The following is a 21,636-nucleotide window of genomic DNA, read 5'->3' on the forward strand; positions in this document are numbered from 1 at the left end:
AATATGCCAACACACCTAAATTCAAACAGTGTATTAGAAACCATTCATGTATATTAAGATTCTTTAGAATAATTCACTGAACTTAAACCTGGCAAAGAATTCTACTTCCCTCACCCATCTATCCCCAAAAGACTCAAATCTCTCATAAAAAGCAAGTTCCTAATTTCCTGTATGAACCCCTGCAGGTTAAACTACTCTTACAGAATTCTTGGCTATTAGGAGTGCGGGTATAAAGAAACCTTGTAATGTACAGTTGGTTTTCTGAGATGTACCAAGGCTCATTGATGGAGAAACTTGGCAAGACTGATTGGAAAGCATAAATCTATGTTTAATTACTTAGTGGAGAAATAAAAAGAAAGTAGAAACTGGTGGCACAGTAAGAGAATAGGAATTTGAAACCAAGAATTTATGTCTTGGGGGCAGAGATAGTACACAAACATCTTCTGACATCATCCATTAAACAGTCACAACTACTGAACAAACATATTTAGCTTGGCACTGACTTGGTAACATTCCATAAGTGAGAGAGGGGAAAAAACAGATTACAGGGACCATCTATGAATGAGCAGCACATACTAGTAAGCCCAAGGCTAGAATGCTGAAATGCACATCATTACAAAATGAACCTCACTGCAAGCAACATTCCTCTTGAATTTTCTTTCTTCTTTAGCCACCTAATTGGAACCTAACCTTTATTTTCTTCCACATAACATGTTATTTGGGGGCTTTTATTTTCCCTTTGAGCACTATGGATCTGAATGTATACAAGCTCATGTGCTTTTGGTAATAATAATGGGTTCCAATCTCTTTGGTCTAGCAAGATTTTCATGTTAGTACTGTACTGTGCCAACTCTTTGAGATTGCCTGCTGAATCAGCGTTTGCATGAACTTTTCCCCAGTGATGGGTTTTAATTTGGAAGTGAGAAAGGATTCTCACTGAGCTACAAAGTAAAGAGGAAGACTAATCTTACAAAAGGGGAAAGGAAAGGTAATTGTTACCGTAAGTGCACTAAAAAAGAGTTAAGTAAATTAGTTAACTGGCAGGTAGTGGAGAGTGGCAGTAGGAATAAATGCTGAAGATTTGAAATGGTTAACAAGTTAGCCCCAGGTGGATAATAAAAGTGCAGGCATTGTTGTCAATACCTGGGTTTAAATTCTTACCTATAGACAAGAGGTGATCTTCAGTGATTAAGAGTGTGAACATATCATCAGTATTTCCACCTAATTCACAATTTTAGGATTATATAAGGGCATCGCTTAGAATTATAACATGGTATTCAGTAATTGGCAGCTTTACAATTGTTTAAGGGTAGAAAGGTCCAAAACAGTACTGTTAGCCTGTCAGTGTTGGCAGCTTCAAAAAAGAACAAATAGCTAGCTGTAAATTAAAGAAAGCACATTCTCACAGGTGGGAGAAGAGTCACAAGATTCACATTGGACCACAAAACAGTGAACCTTTTACTAGATATTAAAATTTAAAACCACACAGCTTAACAGTAATGTTAATTAACCACTAGGTGGCAATATATAACAGAATTTCACTGACAATGTTAATTTTAAAAACTGAGCAAATCCAGACAGAAATTCCAAGAAGCTTTTTAGTACATATTTTCATTTTAGAAAGATGAAAAATCCATTTACATACAATTGATTTATAGAAGGTGTAATTACTTGATTCAGTATCTGTTAACTTCCGATGTTATTTTCCTCTGGGCACTGAAACAATTCATGCAACACATACTTTTAAAATTCTCATCACATATATATCTTTTAAAAAATCTAGACATATATCATGTAGATAACAGAAATCATGAAAGCAAAAAATCTTTTTTAGGTTTTAGAATTCTAAGAAAGGCACTATAAATTGCAAAGTATTTCAATGATAAAGTTATACCTTTAAAAAAAATCACTGAATTTAGGGCCAAAACATTATAGAGACATTTTGCTTTTAAATCACAAATTTTCAGAGGTAAAATCTTTTCATATCTTGAATAAACATACTAAATTTGCTATGCAAATTTATCAAAATTTTCAAATTCTAGAATTTGAATGTTTTATAAGTGTCAAAATAAAAGAAGAAATTTCAAAGAATTTGCATTTTTGCTTTCTTCATAAAGCAGGTCATGACCTATGGCTTATTAAAAACAATAAAAAATTTATTTTTATATGAAATAAAAGGTATGACATTTTTTCAAATTACACACAATATCAAGTATACAATAAAAAATATAACTTTCAAATCCCCAAGATGTTCCCCCACATATAAGGTGGGAGTTCATATAACATTACAAAACTTATCTATAATTAGATGAATAAATAATAAACCTATACTGTTACCCAAATTCTTTATAAAAAGACCCAATTAAAAGCCTTATTCCCTTTGAATAAATAACTTAAAGCACCCCAAAATTTCAACTTCTTTTTCTACAAATAGATTAGAATCTTTTATATATCTGCTTTCAAAGTTTTCTAACTTAGCAATCACTTCCTGTACTGTATTTACTTCCATTTCTAGAAAAATCTCCCCCTTTTGCTATTTAAACAAATGTAACAGAAATATGATTTTTAAGTTATATTTGTAATTCATAGATCAGGTTCCTTCTCATTATTACACTTCACTTTGAATTATAGATCTCCCTGAAATCTAACAATATAGTTATTTCCTCATTCTTTTGGCATATAGATACACAAAACAGACAACCATTTAAGAGGGCTAGCACAAGAAAATATTACTGTGGAAGTGCTTGTAAATCAGACATGATTTCAGAAAAATGCTCAATCTGTTCATTATCTGTAACTTTTGCTAGAAAATTTAGGGAATGCCACTGTTATAGAAGAAATAATTATAGATCTACAAAAGTGAAAACGTGTACATGTAATTTATATTCACACAATCAGCTTCAGATTATCTGTGTAAGCAAAGGGACAAGAGACACGGATGATGCAAAACACATAACCCTCAAATCACTTCAGATATATTTCTATATCTGTATTTCATAGACCTGTGTCTGAGAATTCAGAACACATACACGCAAAATAAAGCCATTATTGCAAAGACATTAAGAGTTACAATCATCAAAACAGTAACATTGAAATGCCATTATTGACTTGAGTTGGTCATCTTCTGTTTATTCCTGATGGTGGCTCGAAGTTTACGTATCACCAGTCTATCAGGCAGAATCATATCACCTTGTTGTTCTAGATAATCCAACAAATTTTCAGTCCACTGGAGAGCAGCTGCATGATTGATATGCTTCTCTGGAATCAGTTCTATTTCCTCCTCCTCATTTTCACTGGATTCATCTGTCTGGCCTTGTGCTCTTCTGATGATTTCACTGTCAGTTAATACTTCATAACCTGGTTCAGTACTATCCACTTCAAGCCACTTTTCAATGTTCTCAGTTGTCACATTTTCCAGTCCTTTGGTGTGTTGCAAAATGGTGGCCACCGTAGCCAGTGAAATATCTTCTTCATCAAAGTCCAAGCCTTCTTTCTCCTCTATGGTAGGGAGAATCTTCTTCCATGCTCTGCTAATGGTAACTGGCTTAACCAAATTCCATGCCATCGCTACTTCATAAAGTGCATCTAGCAGAGTTAGCTTTTTCCAGAATGACTTCAGGTCATTACCTTCTTCCAAGTTGTTCTGGAGAAGACCTGCACGATAGTTTCTCTTCATGGTTGCTATGACACCCTGGTCTGAGGGCTGAATCAATGAAGCCACATTAGGTGGTAAATATTTAGCAAATATTTGACCATCATCTGACCTAAGGACATTTTCATTTGGATGTGTTGGTGAGTTATCCAACAAGAGCACAGCCTTTTCCTGCAGGCCTTTGGATCTTAAGTGCTCTCTAACTTGTGGCACAAAGATCTTGTCAAACCACTGTCGAAAAATGGAAAGATCCATCCATGCACCTTTCTGGCTGAAATATGAAACTGGCAGGTTTGAGGTGTCAGTGGACTTAAAGGAGCGAGGTTTCTTTGCTTTCCCCACAACACAAAGTTTAAGTTTGTGTAAACCTGTTGCATTGGCACAACACATGATAGTGACTCTTTCTTCAATTGACTTGTGCCCAGAGACAGTACATTTCCCTTTGATTACTGAAGTCCTGGAAGGTAGGCATTTCCAAAAGAGTCCTGTTTCATCTGCATTGTAGATTTGTTCAGGCTGCAGATTCTCTCGTTCAATAAAGGCTCGAAAGTTGTTACAAAAATCTTCCACAGCCGTCTCATCTCCATTTAATTTTTCATTTCTAATGTTTATTTCTCTGATGCTGTGTCGCTGCTTAAAACGAGTTAACCAACCTGCAGAGGGGTTAAAATCACCATCCATCCCCAAAGCATAAAAGAAGAACTCTGCCCGTTTCGCACAAATGGGTCCGGATACAGGATTCCCTTTTGCTCTTTGCTGGTTGAACCATTCCAGCATTGCTCTGTCCAGCTCTTCATACATAGATGGCTTCATTGATTTCCTCTTAGCCAGAAGACTTGTGGAGTCAGAACTGCTTGCATACGTTATAATCTTTTCCTTATTTTTTCTTATATCCCGAACTGTTGTCTCACCAATTCCATAAATAACTGCCAGTTGTTTGGAAGAACCTCCGTCTTCGAGCTTCTTTATTATGTCAAGCTTATCTTTAATAGTCAACACCACTCGCTTCCGTTTCCCGGACATGGTGAGGTTCTGGGGCTCTTCCCGAGCTCACAATGAAGCAGTCCACACAATTCTTCTGTCCCACACACTCTAACACCGTGTGACAGACGCAGTCTTCCCACCTCAGCAGGAACCGGGTGGCCCCGGCCGTCCCAGGCTGGGCTCGGCTGGCAAAGAGACAGCAGAGGAAGGTGAGAGGGAAGGAAGTTTGTGGGAATAGGCCTTTAAGTTAGATGGGCAGCAGAGGAGGCCCCGAGTCACCGCGGATAATCCAGATTACCAACATCTGTTTTATACCCCCGGTGGTCGCGGGAAAACCTACAACCCCGCTGTGACCACAAACCTCCTTCGCGCCCAGCTCCCGGGAGGCGCCCGTCACTAAGCCCCGCCACACCCCAAAGTTACGGCAGAGAGCGGAAAAGCCATGGAGCGGGGAAATGACTCCGGTCCCCAGGGGGACGCTTGTTTAGCTTCCTTCCCCGGCGGCCAGCCCTTGCCACCGCAAGCCCACTTCCCCGCGCTGGACCTGGCCCCGACAGTCTTCCCGACCCCTCACAGCCCGCGGGGCCCCGCTGCCCACCTCAGTTGGAACCGTGAGCCCACAGCACTCCCTGACTAACGCTCGGCGGCCGCTCCACCCCCTGCGCACGCTCCCGGAAGACGCCCCCGCCCGCCTCCGGGCCCCGCCCCTGACCCCTCCCAGAGGCGGGACTTCCCCTGATCCCCGGAACCAGGAGGAGTGTCGTCGGTCTCGACAGTGCCAGGGGCGGAGGCGTAGGCGGAGGCAGAGGCGGGGGCGCTTGGAAAGGTGAGGACGCCGGGGCGGCGCGGGCCAGCTCAGGGCCGGGACTGGCTCGCGCTTCAGCTGCTAATGATTTACGAGAAGGGCGGGGAAGCCGTGCTTGCGGGCGGGCCAGGAGAAAAATTCCCGCGGGTGCTCTCGGGGTGGGCGGAACAGCCCTGGGCGCATCCTCCACTCGCGGGGATGCGCTGCAGTGGGCGGGGTGCAAGTTCTGCGGTCGGGGATGGGCGGGGCTGATACTAGGAACTCGAGTGGTGGTTTCGCGGGTTTTTGGCTCTTCCCGCCCGACCCATGTTTGTTTTCTGCGTGTGGAGCTCCTCTAGGGTAGGGGTTTGTGTCGTCCAGCGCACGTCATCGAGGAGGGTTGTAAGGTCCTCTTCCCTAGCTGCGGTGCTCCTCTCTCCGAGGCAGAGTAGCTGACTGGCGGCGTCAGCGCCGGTACCTGCGCCCACCTGAGAGCCAGGTTTGTAATCCTGAAAATGACTGGTGTTTGCTCCCAAAAGAACCTGTTCCTCCTTCTGCCAGTCATCCCTGTTGAATTTAGCGAACCACCTTCAGTGTTAGAGATTTTAATGAATGCTATAGTTGTCCAGGACGCCACACTGGCAGAATTCACTCTGCGAAATTGTGTATTGGACCGCGATAAGGGGGGGAAATCGTCTTTCCTGTTTGTATATGTTTCTTCATTTCCTATTTGCTGTTCTGTCGTGTGCTGCCCATTTTCCCAGCCAGTGGAAGAACGATGATCAGTTTATTCAATGGGGCCCCTAAATCATGTATTAGTCTGCCTCAGATTGATATCCACAGCAATTTCATCAGATTGTGAGCTCCTTGGGAGCAGACACCCCTGTTGTTGATTTCTTCTCGTAACACCGCAGCTCCGTGCTTATGTTGGCACGTACAGTACATGAAGTAACTGTTTCTTTGGCTTAGTAAGGTTTCCCCTCTGAACTGTCATATAAAAGCAAACATTAAGGAGGGATAATGTTCTACAAATAGGATTGTATTCCTCCTGGTGGAATTTCAAGTAATTGCCAGGGTTTCACTGTGCTTCAAATCTTAAAGTGTAAACTGCCACCTACATGGTTTATAGGGCATGTAGGTGATTCTCTAGGAATGCATCCTTTCTTGAGGATTAATTAACCTCAAGGTCTACAAGAGAGTATATTTCTTTTTATGAGAAATGCAAGTGGCATTAAAGTACCCCTTATTAGTTGTATAGTTACCGTGTTAGAGAAAGAGCACGAGCAATATGGATTATCACCTTTATATTCTTTGACTATCAGCATAGCTCTGTATGTACGTCTTACATGTTACTAACCAAGAAGCACAAAGGTGTGATAATATTGTCTTCATTCACTTACTTAATGCTTTCTGTTTGAAGTCTTTTTTTTCCTTGTCTACAGGTAAGGTATCATTAGAAAGCTTTATTCTTATTTCAAGAAGTTGAGTGTATACTCAGTGTATATGGAAATTACATCCATTTGTAAGGATTTAACGACCAAGAAATGTCTTACCTATCAACCTACCTTTCTTTACCTCCTTCTTTTTCTCAGGTTCAGTTCACTCCCATTTCCCTCTATCATCATTCCTTTAACACCACCACCACCCCACCACCCCCACCACCCCAGCTAACGTAGTAGAAGTATCCACAATTTTTAAAGGAGGATCCAACCATATTCCAGTTATCTTATTTCAGGGAAAGAATTGACATTATTGATATCAGTGGTTATGTTGAAATATGAAAGAGACCCTTGGCCAAATAAAACTTGATTTTAATGAAATAAAAGGTGTCGTGTCTCCTCAAACATGCAACACTGAAATTTTTTCAAAACAATTTTTTTCTCATCAGAAACTGGCTTTTTTAAAAATTTTTACTTTTTGACCTAATAGGGAATCCCTTTAATTTTGCTGTCAGTATAATCAGTAAGATGGTAGAGGGAAGTCTAGAACATATTTTCTTTCCTATTAGAAACTAATTTTCAGAAGTTCTGGCCTAACTCGTGCATTAGAATTCATTTACATAATTAAAGAAGCATGTTTGCAAACTTTAAAATACTATATTTTAGTAATTATCTTTTGAAGCTAAAATTTAGCATGAATAAGACATAAAATATTGACTTTTTAAAAGTGTAATTTTTATTACTTTGTATAAATATAATATTGGCAGCACTGTGTCGCACTGGACCAGAAATCAGGAGACCTGGTTTCTAATCCCTCCTCTAACTAACAAGCCGTATGATCTTCAGTAAGTCATTTAAATATTATGTCCTTGACTTTGATTTTTATAAACATAGTACCTTTTAGGATATTGTCAAGGTAAAAATACATATGAAAATGCATTGAAATATTACTGTATAGATAGGGTTATTTTTTAAATAGCTCAACTTGTGTAGTCACTGGTATTTTTATAGTGCGACATTCTTAATCATTTTTACCGCTGTTGTAAGAATTACTTGTTGATATAAGTAACTATCTTCGAGTGTGGTGTATACATAGTTTTGTAAGATACTCATCTAGTGTATATGAAACTGCTTTTGATTACCAATAAGATCTTTCACTTTAATATTCCCACTGTCCGTATTTGTCCATCTTCAGTGTATCTACTGAAGCCATATTTGCCATTTTTTTATGATACTTTTATTTCTCCCAGTTCAGATTTATTAGAAAGCCTTGCCTTCTCAGTACAGTGTAAAGCACATACACAACTTAGTTTATGCAAATTCAACTATATGTGCTTAAAAAGTACTTCTTTGTACTGCATGGCTTTAAAATGTAAACTGCCTAATTTATCTGATGCTTAATAAAAAGAAAAAACTAATCTGTTAAAAACATGGACCAGAATCTGAGTAGACATATTTTGAAGCAGTATGGTGTACAAAAAAACAAACAACTTTAAAGAGTAATTTTTTTTTAAAGGGTAATTTTGACTACACACAATTTTATTCTTTGCTGATTTTTATATTTTATAAGCCTTCTATAAGATACAACCCAAGTGTAATGTCAAAAGCAGGTTGTTTGGTCTATTTACTAGAATTTGTTAAATTGCTGTTACAGTACTGAATTTATCTTGTAGCAGTTACTGTAATAAGGTTGGACTTCTGCCTACACTTTGATTTCTGGTATGTAATCTTAACAACCATTGTTCTGATTTTATATGAGTTGTTACCATTTCAGAAGTAGTCTCATTACTTTATAAACATACCAGAATTTGTACAATGAAATGAATTGTTATTATTCCCACCCCATTTCCTCCAAAGTAATCATTTTGGGAAGCCATAAACTTGGTTCAGTAATACTGTCATTGCTCAAAAAAAAAAATTTTTTTTAATTAACTTCCAAGTTTGTAGTACATTTAAAAAATATGTTCAATGGTAATTAAATCTTCATCTTTTGAAATTGGATTTAATTTCTGCAAGCTACTCACACAGTCTCTTATAAATGAGATAAATAAAGTCACTACTTAAAACCACTCTTTGAGATAAAAAAAAGTGTGATTAATTTCATATACATATACATATTTTTGATACTATGGTTTTTAGGAAATCTTTAGGAATATTCTGTGCCATGGTGGAAATATTGGAATAATTAGCCTCATAAGTTGATCTCTTTGAAAGAGATAGCACACAGTTGAATACATAACCTCCCATATGTGTACATATTATGAAGTCAATCTCATTACATTTTGATATTTCTAATTTCCTTAGCAACCACAGAAGTATATATCTTATCTTTAAGTGTTCCTTTACTATATACTTGTAATTTTAATGGATTTCATCCTCTTCTGAATCAGAATCTTAAAGCATTTGTTTTCCTTTCCCAGTACCATGCTCTGCTTTGCCATGAAACTTTTTCGCTTTTTTTTTTTTTTTGCCTGACTACATTATTGGATCGTTAGTAAGTTTTCTCTTGAATTCTATTGTATCTTTAACTTTGAGTGATTTAAAGCCATTGCTATTTTACTAAATTATATAGAGGCTGCAATCTTAGTGGATGGGTTATCTTTCACCTTTGCACCACTATTTTTTTATGTCAGTTATGACTTTATAACTTTCTTCATATAAATTGAATGATCATGTCATTTCTCTGTTCAGAATTCTTTGCTTACAGGTTAAATCGTTGTGGTAATCCCACCCTACTTTTCTATATTTGTATCTTTTTTCTAGCATAAAGCCTTTTTTTCATAACCTTTTTGGTGTGAAACTTATATAGTAGTAATAGGTATTGCTTATTTACTAAACTTAATATGTTCTTTTTCAGTGCCAAAGTTTCAACCTTACCATTTTTATCTGCCTAAAATCACTTTTTGTCTTTCATTCTTTGTTCAAATATAGCCAGTCCTTTAGAACTCAATTGTACTGTATCTGTTTAATAAAATCTTCAGTGAAGCACTTGCTATTATGGTCTTTCTACATTGTTACACTTTTATCAGTTATTTTTATTCACTTGGTACTAAATTAATACTTCCTTGCATTTTTCTTAATTATTATATGTTTCTGTGTTTTAGTTTTACATGTGGATAATAATGTTCTGAAGCACAGGACCATGATTTTTCTTTGTGTCTCAGCAAAACAGCATAACTCAGAATAGATATTCATATAATGATTTCATAGATGTTAAATAAATTATTCATTGAATAACTATTCTCCTATCTTCACTCAGATATTTCATGTGATGTTACCTTCAGGGACCATTTTATAATGCCAAATAAAAATAGTTTGTACCATAAATGCATTCACGGTTATAATCTGGTTATCGTTACTATATTTCTAATAACTTTATTTTGTAGAAGCTTAAGTGAAAATGATACATGTTAGAAGACATGAAACAAGGAAAAATTCTAGAACTCAAGAGCGTGAGCAGAAATCGCGAGTTGATTGGAGACGGACTAAAAGAAATAGTGTCTCACAATTACTTGATAGTGATGAAGACATTGGTAGTGATGAAGACCTCTATAGTGATGAAGACCTCGATAGTGATGAAGAGCTTGATAGTGATCAAAGTGTTGACAGTGATGAAGAGCTTGCTAATAACAAGCCAGAAAATGAAAAAGAGCTCAAATTAGTTAAAGTTGAAAATGAAGGAAACAACTGTGAGCATCTCATTAACACTGACAACAGTTCCACATATGAAGAAGAAAAGAACAAAACCAATCATAGTAGTATTGACTTAACAGATCATGAAAAGCATTCAAGTCAAGAGGGTGATGACCTCAACAAACACACTGAACAAATGACAGAGGAGGATTTAGAAGAAGAACACATTAAGCGAGGGAAAAGAACAAGGAAGTCCTCTGTGATGTATGACAGCGATGAGAGTGATGGTAGTGATATCCTAGTTAGAAAAGTAGGTGTTAAACGTCCACGTAGAGTGGTTGAAGATGAAGGTTCTTCGGCAGAGATAGAGCAAAGACAACCTGAGAAAACTTTAGCTGCAAGAAGGCAAGAAAAACTCCAGAAACTAAAAGAACTCTCAAAACAAAGATCTCGTCAGAGACACAATAGTAGTAGAGATTTTGAGGTGTGTTATATTTTGGTTTTGTTACTGTTTTTAAATTTTTACTTAATTTTTATAAAAATGAAAAGGCTGAGTCTGTCCTATTTCTCAATAGTTCTAGAATTTAATTTTAATGAAGTATCCATGAATACATTTGATTGCAGTATTGTATCTAATATATAATTTTATCATGAGCTGCAGTACATAATTCTTTAAAATTGAAAGACTGTTTTGTATGGTCTTTCCTGTTTTTCTACTTATAATCTTAATGTCTATTTTAAACATTTTACATCACTTACCAAGGTATATTATCTTCTTCCTAATTTCAAATTTCAATGTTTAATATGACAAGATTTTCTTTAACCTTAAAATATAAAATTAATTTTTATGGGTCATTTTTTGTTTGTTTCAGATTTAATCTCTTAATTTTACAACCATACTATTTTAAAGGTACAGTTTACTGAAGGGATTATGTTTTAATTTAATTAGGACTGTGAAAAGGAATCCTGCCCAAGCAGTGATGAAAATGAGGAGGAGGAGGAAGAGGAGGGAGAAGAAGAGGATTATGAATCTGATGAAGATGGAGATGATTATATTATTGATGATTTTGTAGTACAAGATGAAGAGGGTGATGAAGAGAATAAAAGCCAGCAAGGAGAAAAATTGACTACATCACAACTGAAATTAGTAAAACAGAATTCGCTTTGTAAGTTAAATACCAAGAAAATGTTTTATGACTGTTCTAATCATGATGTTTATATTAAGTATGAAATCAACCTGTTACTGTCATATTCTAAATCTATTAGAAACTGCGACAAATTTTTAGATAACTTTGTCAGTCTGACAATAGTTTATTCTAGTGGTTTTAGGAATCCTTTATACTCTTAAAAATTATTGAGACCCAAAAAAAACTTTTGTTTCTGTGGGTTATAGCTGTTAATATTTACTATTGTAGAAATACAAATTTAAAATATATTTATTATTTCACTTAAAAATATATTAAACATAAATATAAAAGCATTTTTATGAAAAATAACTATATTGTCCCCCCAAAATGAGAAAAATGACATTGTTTTACGTTTTAATAAATATGTTTAACGACCAGATTAATAGAAGGCAAGACAGTTGGGTTCTTATATCTGCTTTTGTGTTCAGTCCCTTGTGATGTTTTTGTTCAAATGAATAGAAACAGACTTGCTTCACACAAATAGCTGAAAAAGGGAAGAATATTTTCAGAGTAATTGTGGATATTCTCATTTGACACAACACAATGATTAGATAAGTGATAGTTTCTTAAAGGATATTTGCAGTATGGAATCTGAAACCATATAAATGAAATTTTAGTACTAATTTACATTACAACCCATTGGTCCATCTTGCACTTTGAGTGGATCTCATTTTACCCATCCATGATTTTGTAACATCATGCATTGGTCATTTGTAAAGTATTGGTTCTCTGGATTATACGGATCTTCCAAATATTGACACATTTTATGATACAGTATTTTAAAATCACATTTGTTAATATTAACCACCAATCTCATCAGAAAATTCTTTAGGTTGGGGAAGCTATCAAGTTCACAGTAACAGATTCAAATTTTTCAGAACTCTACTTTCTACTTAAAAACCTGGGGTTTTTTGGTCTTTGACAACAAAAACATAAATACTTGAAATGACACATTCTCTTTGTGTTTTTTTATTTTTTGAGAAAATATTTGTTATGCCAGAATAACCAGTTTGTCAGTTCTTTCAAATAAACATGGCATTCATGATAATTGAGGCTTTTTCAGTTCCCAGCTCAGTTTTTTTCAAAGTATGATTGAACATACTTTGGTATGTAGCATAAGTATTATGCATTCGTTCCATTTCAATCCATTGTATGCTAAAAAGGTGAATATTCAAGACTCCAGATTTAACAAAATTAATAATTTTTACCACTTCATTAAGGACATACTTATGTGAAAGTAGGTTTTTTTTACTGAGTGAATAGCAGTGATGACTACAATAATTCCTAGTAGTCTGGTGCAACTGCCGTGTTAGGGGACCAGCTGCCTTACCCATAGTAACTTTTGCACCATCAGTGAAAATCTTAACAGTGAAAACAGCAAATGATTATCTTAGTGTTACTGTTTCACCCTCACAGATCACAAATGGACCTGGGCATTCACAGGGATCTACAGACCACTGGTTTGTAGAACTACTGGTTTATCAGGACTTGAAGTGTCACTCATTAAAACCTTTCAGAGATAGGAAATGAGAAGTTTTTATATTTTCATGTGCTTAATGAAAACTAATAATTGGACCCTGAAAATTTAGGGTATCTTTATGTATTATTCTGATTCCTATAATTGTACCTAAATTCAAAGATTGTTTTTGTGATGTTTTACAACTGGTAAAAACAGGCTGTTGGATATATACTTTTTTTATATTAAAGAATGCATTCTTTCAAAAATTTTTTATAAGGGCAAAAACTAAATGTGTAATGGTTCAATTTCGAACTCATGATATTTGATAAAATAGGAGATTGAGGTATGCATCAAGTTTCAAGAAATTCAGCAGTTATAGAGATGCCAGTGATAGGGATCTAGCTAATGACTAGCATTGGGTCATCTGCCACCTGGATATTTGAATCTCAGGGAAATTCAGTTATGAGGTATCCCATCATTCTGGATGTGTATCCCATATAGAGAATGTGATTGCACCTTTGCTGAGAGGTACCCACTCATACTTCTGCTAACTAGTGAAAATAAAAGTCCAGCATGTAGTAACTATTTTATTTCTTTCTCTGTTCTATATCTCTGTGCTTGCTTTTGTTCTTTTAAGGGCCATTCTAGATTTACTGAGAAGTTGAGTGAAAAGTTCCTCTATAACTTCTCTCACACACAATATCCCTGTTGTTAACATCTTGCATTAGTTTTGTACATGTGGTATAATGAGCCAGTATTGATACAGTATTCTTTAGTTTATCTCAGCTCACTGTTTGTGTTATATGTCCTATGGATTTTTTTTTTGTATTTTAAATTTTTTATTGCTTAATTATAATTGACATAAGTTTCAGGTGTATGATATAAGAATTAGACATTTATATAACTTGCAAAGTGATCACCACAATAAGTCTAGTACACTTCTAACACCATATACAATTTATACACTATTATCAACTACATTTTCAATGCTGTACCTTACATCCCTGTGACTCTTTTATAACTGGAAATTTGTTCTTCTTAATCCATTTCACCTTTTTTACTCATCCCTATAACCCCCTTTCTATCTGGCAATGATCAGTTTGTTCTGTGTATTTGTGCATTTGTTTCTTTTTTGTAATTTTTTTTAGATTCCACATATAAGTGAAATCATACATATTTGTCTTTCTGGGTCTGAATTATTTCACTTAGCATAATACTCTCTAGGTTCATACAGGTTGTCACAAATGACAAGATTTCTTTTTTTATGGCTGAGTAATACATTATATGGATTTTGACAAGTGTATAGTAACATTACAGTTATGCACGATAACAATATCATACACAATGGTTTCACTATCCTAAAAATCTCATTTTACTCACTCCCCTGAATGCCTGACAATCACAGATATTTTTAATGTCTCCATAGTTTTATCTTCTCCAGTGTTATAGTTGGAATCACACAGCATATGGCCTTTTCAGATTGGCTTCTTTCACTTGATAATATGCATTTAAGTTCCCTCCATGTCTTAATGTGGCATGATAACTCATTTCTTTTTATCACTGAATAGTATTTCATTGTATGGATGTACCACATTTGTTTATCCATTCACCTGTTGATGGACACATTGTTTCCAAGTTTTGGCAATTATGAATAAAGCTGCTATAAATATTTGTGTATAGATTTTTCTGTGGACATACATTTTCAACTCATTTAGGTAAATACCAAGGATCTTTGTGCTTTTACTACTGAGTATCTCCACATCAGAGAGAGATGTGATCTATTTTTTATGCAATACATTTTCATTTGTGGGTTTTTGTTTTTTTTGTATTCTTCTGAAGTGATAAGGGGGTGTGGCAGACAGACTCAGATTCCCGCATGCACCCAACCAGGATCCACCCAGCATGCCCACCAGGGGGCGATGCTCAGCCCCCTCCGGGGCATTGCTCTGCTGCAATCAGAGCCATTCTAGTGCCTGAGGCTGAGACCATGGAGCCATTCTCAGCATCTGGGCCAACTTTGCTTCAGTGGAGCCTTGGCTGTGGGAGGGGAAGAGAGAGATAGAAAAAAGAGGGAATGATGGAGAAGCAGATGGGTGCTTCTCCTGTGTGCCCTGCCCAGGAGTCAAACACGGAACTTCCACACGCCAGGCCGACACTCTACTGCTGATCCAACTGGACAGGGCTATCTTGTGTAGTCTTAATTATATGTTCTTCTGGCTCTGTCCCTACAGGCTATCTTTCCTTAATTTGTAACCATATTCGGTGTCTTTCCTTTCTTGAGTTGGTATTTCCATTATCCACTATTCTAAATCTTTTTGTTCAGATTTCCTGTAACTGCAAAGCATTGTACAATACTTTGCACCCATCAGTCGAGTGAAATTGCTTTCATTAAAGTTAGTGATAATTTCCTAGTTGCCAAAATGCCCTTTATTTCTCATATGTGAATGTGGTATTGCTATGTGCTTTGCCACCAACCATTGACCACTCTCACTTTCAGAAAGGTCTCCTTTTAGTTTCTGTGCTACCACTCGTCCTTGCCTTTCCTTTTATAGTATTGCTTTCCTTTTTTTCCATTTGTCATGTAAGTGTTGATGTTCCTCAAGGTCTCATTCTCAAACTGCCTTTGTTTTGCTTATACTTCAACCAATCTTCTCCATAACTTCAGCCCTATCTATAGGCAAAAATTCCCAAACTTTTATGTCCGTTGTAGATTTCTCCAAAGCCTATGTCCCAATTTTCCTTCCTTTATCTTATTAAATATTTTCATAAGAGTGTCTTTCAGACACCTCAGACCCAATATGTGCAAAACATAATGATTGATCGGTAGCATAAGTGAGTTTTGAGGTGGATATGGAACTCTTGTAGCATCAGTGCCACCTCAGAATGGTTTCCCCACTTGCTGCATGGTTGCAGCATTGGAAAAAAGTCATAGTCTTTATCCCTTCTCACCAATCCTTATATTTACATTCAGTGAGACTGCCAGAAAAGACATGATAAAAAGTAGAGGGATAGGATAACAGTGTTCCATTGTATTTCAAATCTGTAATGTTCACTCACTAAAAATATATACCAGTAGATAGGAATAATCCTCAAATTTGTGGGTACCAAAGAGTATTTTCCCAGTACTCTCGCATATATTCAGTGACAGAGAACCAAGTAGTAGACATGCAAGTATAGAAGTACATCTCTGGTGCCTTGCTACATAAATACTTGCTAGAATACTGGGAAGTGGACTAAGAGTGAACATTAACTTAATCATTCTACCAACACATCACAGAGTATGCGTAAGAACAGTCTCACAACCATTGATGTTGAATATTAAATCCTAGAATTTTCCCTCTTACTCCAGGATAAGTAAGAAGTACCAGTGAACTATTTTTGCAAAAGGCAAAGGTAATGTTGTCCTGAGACTCAGAAGAAGAAAATGCCTGTGAAAAGTGTTTTATTAAAGGAAATAAGAAAATTGTATGAAACATTTGCTTTGCAATCTGTGGAAAAGAACTAGGAAATTAGAAGGACAGAACAACTTGAGATGAAAGGGAGCTATCTAAGATAAAGATAAATCACCAGTAAATTAATATAAAATCAAGTAAAATCTATATTGAAAGCGGTAAAGAGCAGAATTAACAGTATATAAGATCTCATCAATGATAGGTTAAACTTAAGAAGTTTTAGTATAGAGAAGAAAAAGAAACCATTCTGAGGGAGAAGACAACACATAAAAGAATAGAAATGAAGACCCTATTTCACACATTCCTGGGAGGGAAATCGAAAACATGGAAACCTAAAGGAAGAAAATGACATAACTTTAGTGAGATGTGTAAAAGATTTGAATGTACTAAGAAGCATACCATATTTTGGATGGGAAGACGTGGAGATGGGAATTTAAAGGTGTGAGGAGAAAATACTGAGTTGCTGAACACACTATGCAGATTAAAGAGGCATACATCCCAATGAGTTGATGAAAATAGATTTGCAAATAGACATGTGAAGGAAATACTTTTCTGATTACAAAAATAAAGAAAATGTTATCTAACCATTCTTTTTAGAACTATAAAAATGGTTAATATATTAAGTGCCATATAATTGAAACAATATATCAAAGGAGAAAAAATATATACCATAATTTGATAGATTCTAAAAAGGTATTTGATAAAATTCAATGTCTATATTTTTAAACTATTAAAAAATAGTAATATCAGGATATGTCCTTTACATAACCATATTTTAAATCAATAGCCAACACACTTACAATGAAGCACTAGAGATACTCTCTAATAAAGAGACAAAAATATAACTTTGTTCTAGTGTTTTGAATAACAAAATATGAAAGTAAAACAAATATAACTGTTGAAAAGGAAAAGACTGAATATAATATGATTATATATGTATACAAAAGCTGTAAGTTTTTCATTTATTTAACCAGAGATACACAAGTTAAAAGATGTGAATACATTGTGAGCAGAAGTAGATGCAGCATATATTTATGGTTTTCTCATATTCTTTTTCCCCTATGAGGGATGAGGGTGTGACCTGTTAGAGTAGACAAAGCAGCCAGTTTCTTGTTCTGCCTCTGCCCTTTTCCACTGGGCTTATTACCTCCATTCCAGAAGAAAGTACACCAACAATTCTACCTAAGAGAATATTTATAAACATTCTCTTGTTCTTAACATAAACTTAGCAGTAGCAAGACCACATCCTCCTCAGAGTAGGAGGAGAATGCTGAGTCAGTCCCAAGAATTTCTGAACAGTATCTCTCTCTCTCTCTCTCTCTCTCTCTCTCTCTCTTTCTTTCTCTCTCTTTCTCTCTGTAGTTCTGCAATGTCCTGGGAAGCTCATTTCCTACAAGTATCTAAGAGAATCTTACTATTTTAGAATTAGTAAAGGATCTTAGAAAAATAACCACAATTAAATAGTAAAACTTAATTGACTGATGGTGCAGTGGACAGAGTGTTGACCTGGGATGCTGAGGTCCCAGGTTTGAAACTCCGAGGTTGCAGGCTTGAATGCAGGGTTGCTGTCTTCAGTGTGGGATCATCAACATAATCCCATGGTCACTGGCTTGAGCCCAAAGGTCGCTGGCTTGAGCCCAAGATCGCTAGCTTGAGCAAGGGGTTCCTGGCTCGGCTGGAGCCCCTCCCCTTCATTAAGGCACGTATGAGAAGCAATCAGTGCACAACTATAGTGCCACAACTATGAGTTGATGCTTCTCATCTCCCTTCTTATCCCTGTATCTGTCTCTCTCAAAAAACTCCACAGAAACTAAATAAAAAAACCTTGTTTTCTTGTATACTGTCAATAATGATTTAGATGGCATAATGAGGAAACATTCTACTTGCACTAGCAAACAATCAAGTTCCTAGGCCTAATCTTAAGAAAAGCATAGCTTCCTAAGTACAAGAACAGGCTTTGCTGTGAAATAAAAATGAAAACAGTGAAGGAAAGAAGAGAGACAGCATATATCTGGAAGGTAATAAATAGTATGAGAAGTTATTTCTTCTGAAATTTTTGGATTTAACTTTACAAAACAATCCTAAAGTTCATTTGGAAGAACAAATATAGGAGAATAAATAAAATTTGAAAACAAAGAATAAATCAAATGGACTTGCTCCACCAGAAATAAAAAGTTATCAGAAAATTGCAATAAGTAAAGCAGTGTAATACTGACATGAGCATGACAGCCAGATCAGTAGGAAGATGGTGTGGAAACAAAATCTTAACATATATGTGAAGTTAATGCATGATAAAGGATGCATGGAAAATCAACATAATGACCAGACTATCCAGTGATTGGGTGTGAGGAAATTAGCTACTTTGAAAAAATCAACCTATGCAAATACACAAATAGTGTTGGTTTTCTCCTGTATCCTTTTGCAATTTTTTTTATAATTATGGAGGAAAGTTTTAAACAATAGTCCTAGGCTATTCCACAGAACCCGACCCAATAGAGGAAATAAAGCACTGAATAAAGTTCTGGAGGAGGTCTGAGCTCTAATCCTGATTCTGACTCTGCTTCTATCTAGTTGTGTGACCTTGTGTAAGTTATTTCATCCTTATGTCATATTTATTAATTTTAAGATGAGATATTTGAATTTTATTTCCTCCAATTTTCCATCCAAGTCTAAAATTTCATGTTCTGAAGTATAATTGTATCAAAACAATATCTACCTAGAAGATAGTAGCATAAAATCTGGAGTCCAGAGTCCCTGGCTTCCAACCTTGGTTTTAATACTAGCTGTGTGATCCTAGGGAGGTTTTACATCCTCTCCGTATCTGTTTCCTCAACTAAAAATAAACCACGGGTCATGATAGTACCTAGTAAGCTTGTTGTGAGAAATAAAGCAATGCATGTAAGTGTGTAAAATGATGCCTGGCATAAACTTGCTCGATACATTTTTTTTTTAATTTGAGATGCCAGGAGTAAGATTCCACCACTACCTACCCATCCACTCCAGCTCAATGAAATCAAGGTCTTTTTCCTGACTATTCTGAAGGAGCTCATGATATATATTGATAGGGGAGGGATTCTGTGATTAGGAAGAAACTCCAGATGATCATGATCATCCGCCCTTTTAGTCCAATCCTAAAGAGACACTGCAGGGTCTTTGAAATAGAGCAGCAGTTTCCAAAAGTAGAGTTGAGTAGATAACACTGCACATTAGCACATTCAAGACCAATAAAAATTCAGTGAGGTAAAACATTTTATTTCAGTTTATCTGATAGTTAAATTTAGGTGCACAGGGGATGGATTTGGGTTTTTTCCTCAACTTATTTATTAATATTCTCAAAACAGTTTTTTCTTAATACAATTTGAGAAGTGCTAGGTAAAAAATAAGTGCACTTTAACACATACAAATTAAATTATCTTCTAGTACTATAATGTTATTTACAGAGGTTGAAGTATAGTCAAAGTTGAATTCTTTTGAAGTATTTTATTTTCTAGTTGTGTTCTAATGATTTTAAAGAATATATTCATAAATGGCTATGATCAATTCTTTTGTAATTTCAATTAGTCAAGGCCCTCTAAAGTGAAAATTGTCTGCTTTTGTCATTTAGTTTTAACTATTTTGTTCACTTTAGTACTCAATAAGGTGTTTTCTTAAAAAAGAAATATACCGCATACTAAAAATTTCCCCTAAATTCTAAGAAAGGAATTATACAGCCTTTTCAGTAACTAAAATATAAGTTAAAAGGTTTCTCCATGTTAAATCCCTTCTTTGATTTATTTCAACTGAAAGCAAAGTCCAAATTCACTCATGGATGCTAATAATATATTTCCTTTTACTTTAAGCCCTTACCAACTATCTTCCATTTTTCCTGAAATACTCAGGCTACTTTTAATATGTATTCACAGATGACCAGAGCAAAGCAAATGTTCTATGATGACCATTTGGGTCAAGGAAGGGCAATGGGTCATCCAAGAGCAATGGGAAATAGCAGGGACCTTCTCTCTTATTATTGCCTATCTGGTCAAACAGATGATTCCATGCACCAGAGTGGGTTAGTGAGAAAGTAGGCTTATATACTTGATATGAGAAAGAGTAGACATGTTTTCTAAATTGATGTGGAAATTTCTAAATGTGGGGCAGCAGAAATGGAAATAGAATTTGTATATCTGTTGGGATTCTGGCTAGGGTAGCAATTTAACAGACAATTTTGTATGTGACATGTTTTGGAGAAAAGGAATAACAAGCTTGGTGTACATGTTGAATACTCCACCTATAGAAGTTTTTCCCTTGCTCTCTCTAATTATCAAGTTGATAGTTAAACTTAGGGACACAGGAGATGATTTTGACTTGTTTTACAACATGTTTCTTAATTTTCCTTAAGTTTGGAAAGTGAAGATTATTTGAAATAATAACTAGAAACTTTGGATTAGAAACCAGTAAATCTGGAAAGTTGAGGTTTGTTCAATAACTAGAGATGTCACTGAGGCACCTATAAAATTAGAATAATTAAGCAATTTCTTCTTCTTATACTATAACCTTCTTAACTTTGAGACATGAACCTATTATATTCAGGAATTGTTTTGTCTACCAGATTCTAATATTTAAAATTAATTTCAGATTCTTTTAGTGACCACTACACTCACTTTGAAAGAGTTGTGAAGGCTCTTCTGATCAATGCTTTAGATGAATCATTTCTGGAAACTCTGTATGGTAAGTTAATAATATGAATATAACAATTTTTTTTCCAATTTTTAAATAACTGTATATATTATTATTTGTGAAATGTATAAAGTACAAAAGAAATATGACAGTCCCCTGCTCTTAGAGAATTCACAGTGAATTTGAAGATACAGGACACACAGTCTTAAAACAGCAGGGTACTTCAGCACTCGTATGTTGTCCCAACCTGTCTAAGCTCCTTGAATTTCCCCAAATGTTATATGCTGTTTTAAGCTTTTGTAACTTTGCTCATGCTATTCCTCCTTAGAATATAATCCCTTTTTACCTTAGACTGTGTGGGTAAATGTAAAATCACTTCCACTGTTAAAG

General features: G+C 35.7%; 2 protein-coding genes across 4 annotated transcripts in view; one reads left to right on the top strand and one right to left on the bottom strand.

The window, feature by feature from the left end:
* Positions 1 to 307: 307 nt before the first annotated feature.
* JRKL (JRK like) lies at positions 308 to 5,310 on the bottom strand. Its single transcript, XM_066248025.1, has 2 exons — positions 5,235 to 5,310; positions 308 to 4,821 (listed from the first exon to the last, which is right to left on the bottom strand). The coding sequence occupies exon 2, from the start codon at positions 4,673 to 4,675 to the stop codon at positions 3,101 to 3,103; it is 1,575 nt and encodes a 524-aa protein (XP_066104122.1). The 5' UTR covers positions 4,676 to 4,821; positions 5,235 to 5,310; the 3' UTR covers positions 308 to 3,100.
* A 69-nt stretch (positions 5,311 to 5,379) lies between these two features.
* Positions 5,380 to 21,636, top strand: part of CCDC82 (coiled-coil domain containing 82) — a 33,310-nt gene continuing 17,053 nt past the window's right edge. Inside the window, exons 1-4 of one of the 3 annotated variants that reach the window (XM_066248046.1) lie at positions 5,380 to 5,462; positions 10,246 to 10,976; positions 11,442 to 11,658; positions 21,205 to 21,297. In XM_066248046.1, coding sequence (XP_066104143.1) covers positions 10,260 to 10,976; positions 11,442 to 11,658; positions 21,205 to 21,297 — 1,027 coding nt within the window. In that variant the 5' untranslated portion in view covers positions 5,380 to 5,462; positions 10,246 to 10,259. Of the gene's footprint in view, positions 5,463 to 5,602; positions 5,920 to 10,245; positions 10,977 to 11,441; positions 11,659 to 21,204; positions 21,298 to 21,636 lie in introns of those variants that run through there. The other 2 variants (XM_066248054.1, XM_066248039.1) reach the window with 2 other exon arrangements.

This window comes from Saccopteryx bilineata, chromosome 1 (assembly GCF_036850765.1).
Source record: "Saccopteryx bilineata isolate mSacBil1 chromosome 1, mSacBil1_pri_phased_curated, whole genome shotgun sequence".
Taxonomy (NCBI): Eukaryota; Metazoa; Chordata; class Mammalia; order Chiroptera; family Emballonuridae; genus Saccopteryx; species Saccopteryx bilineata.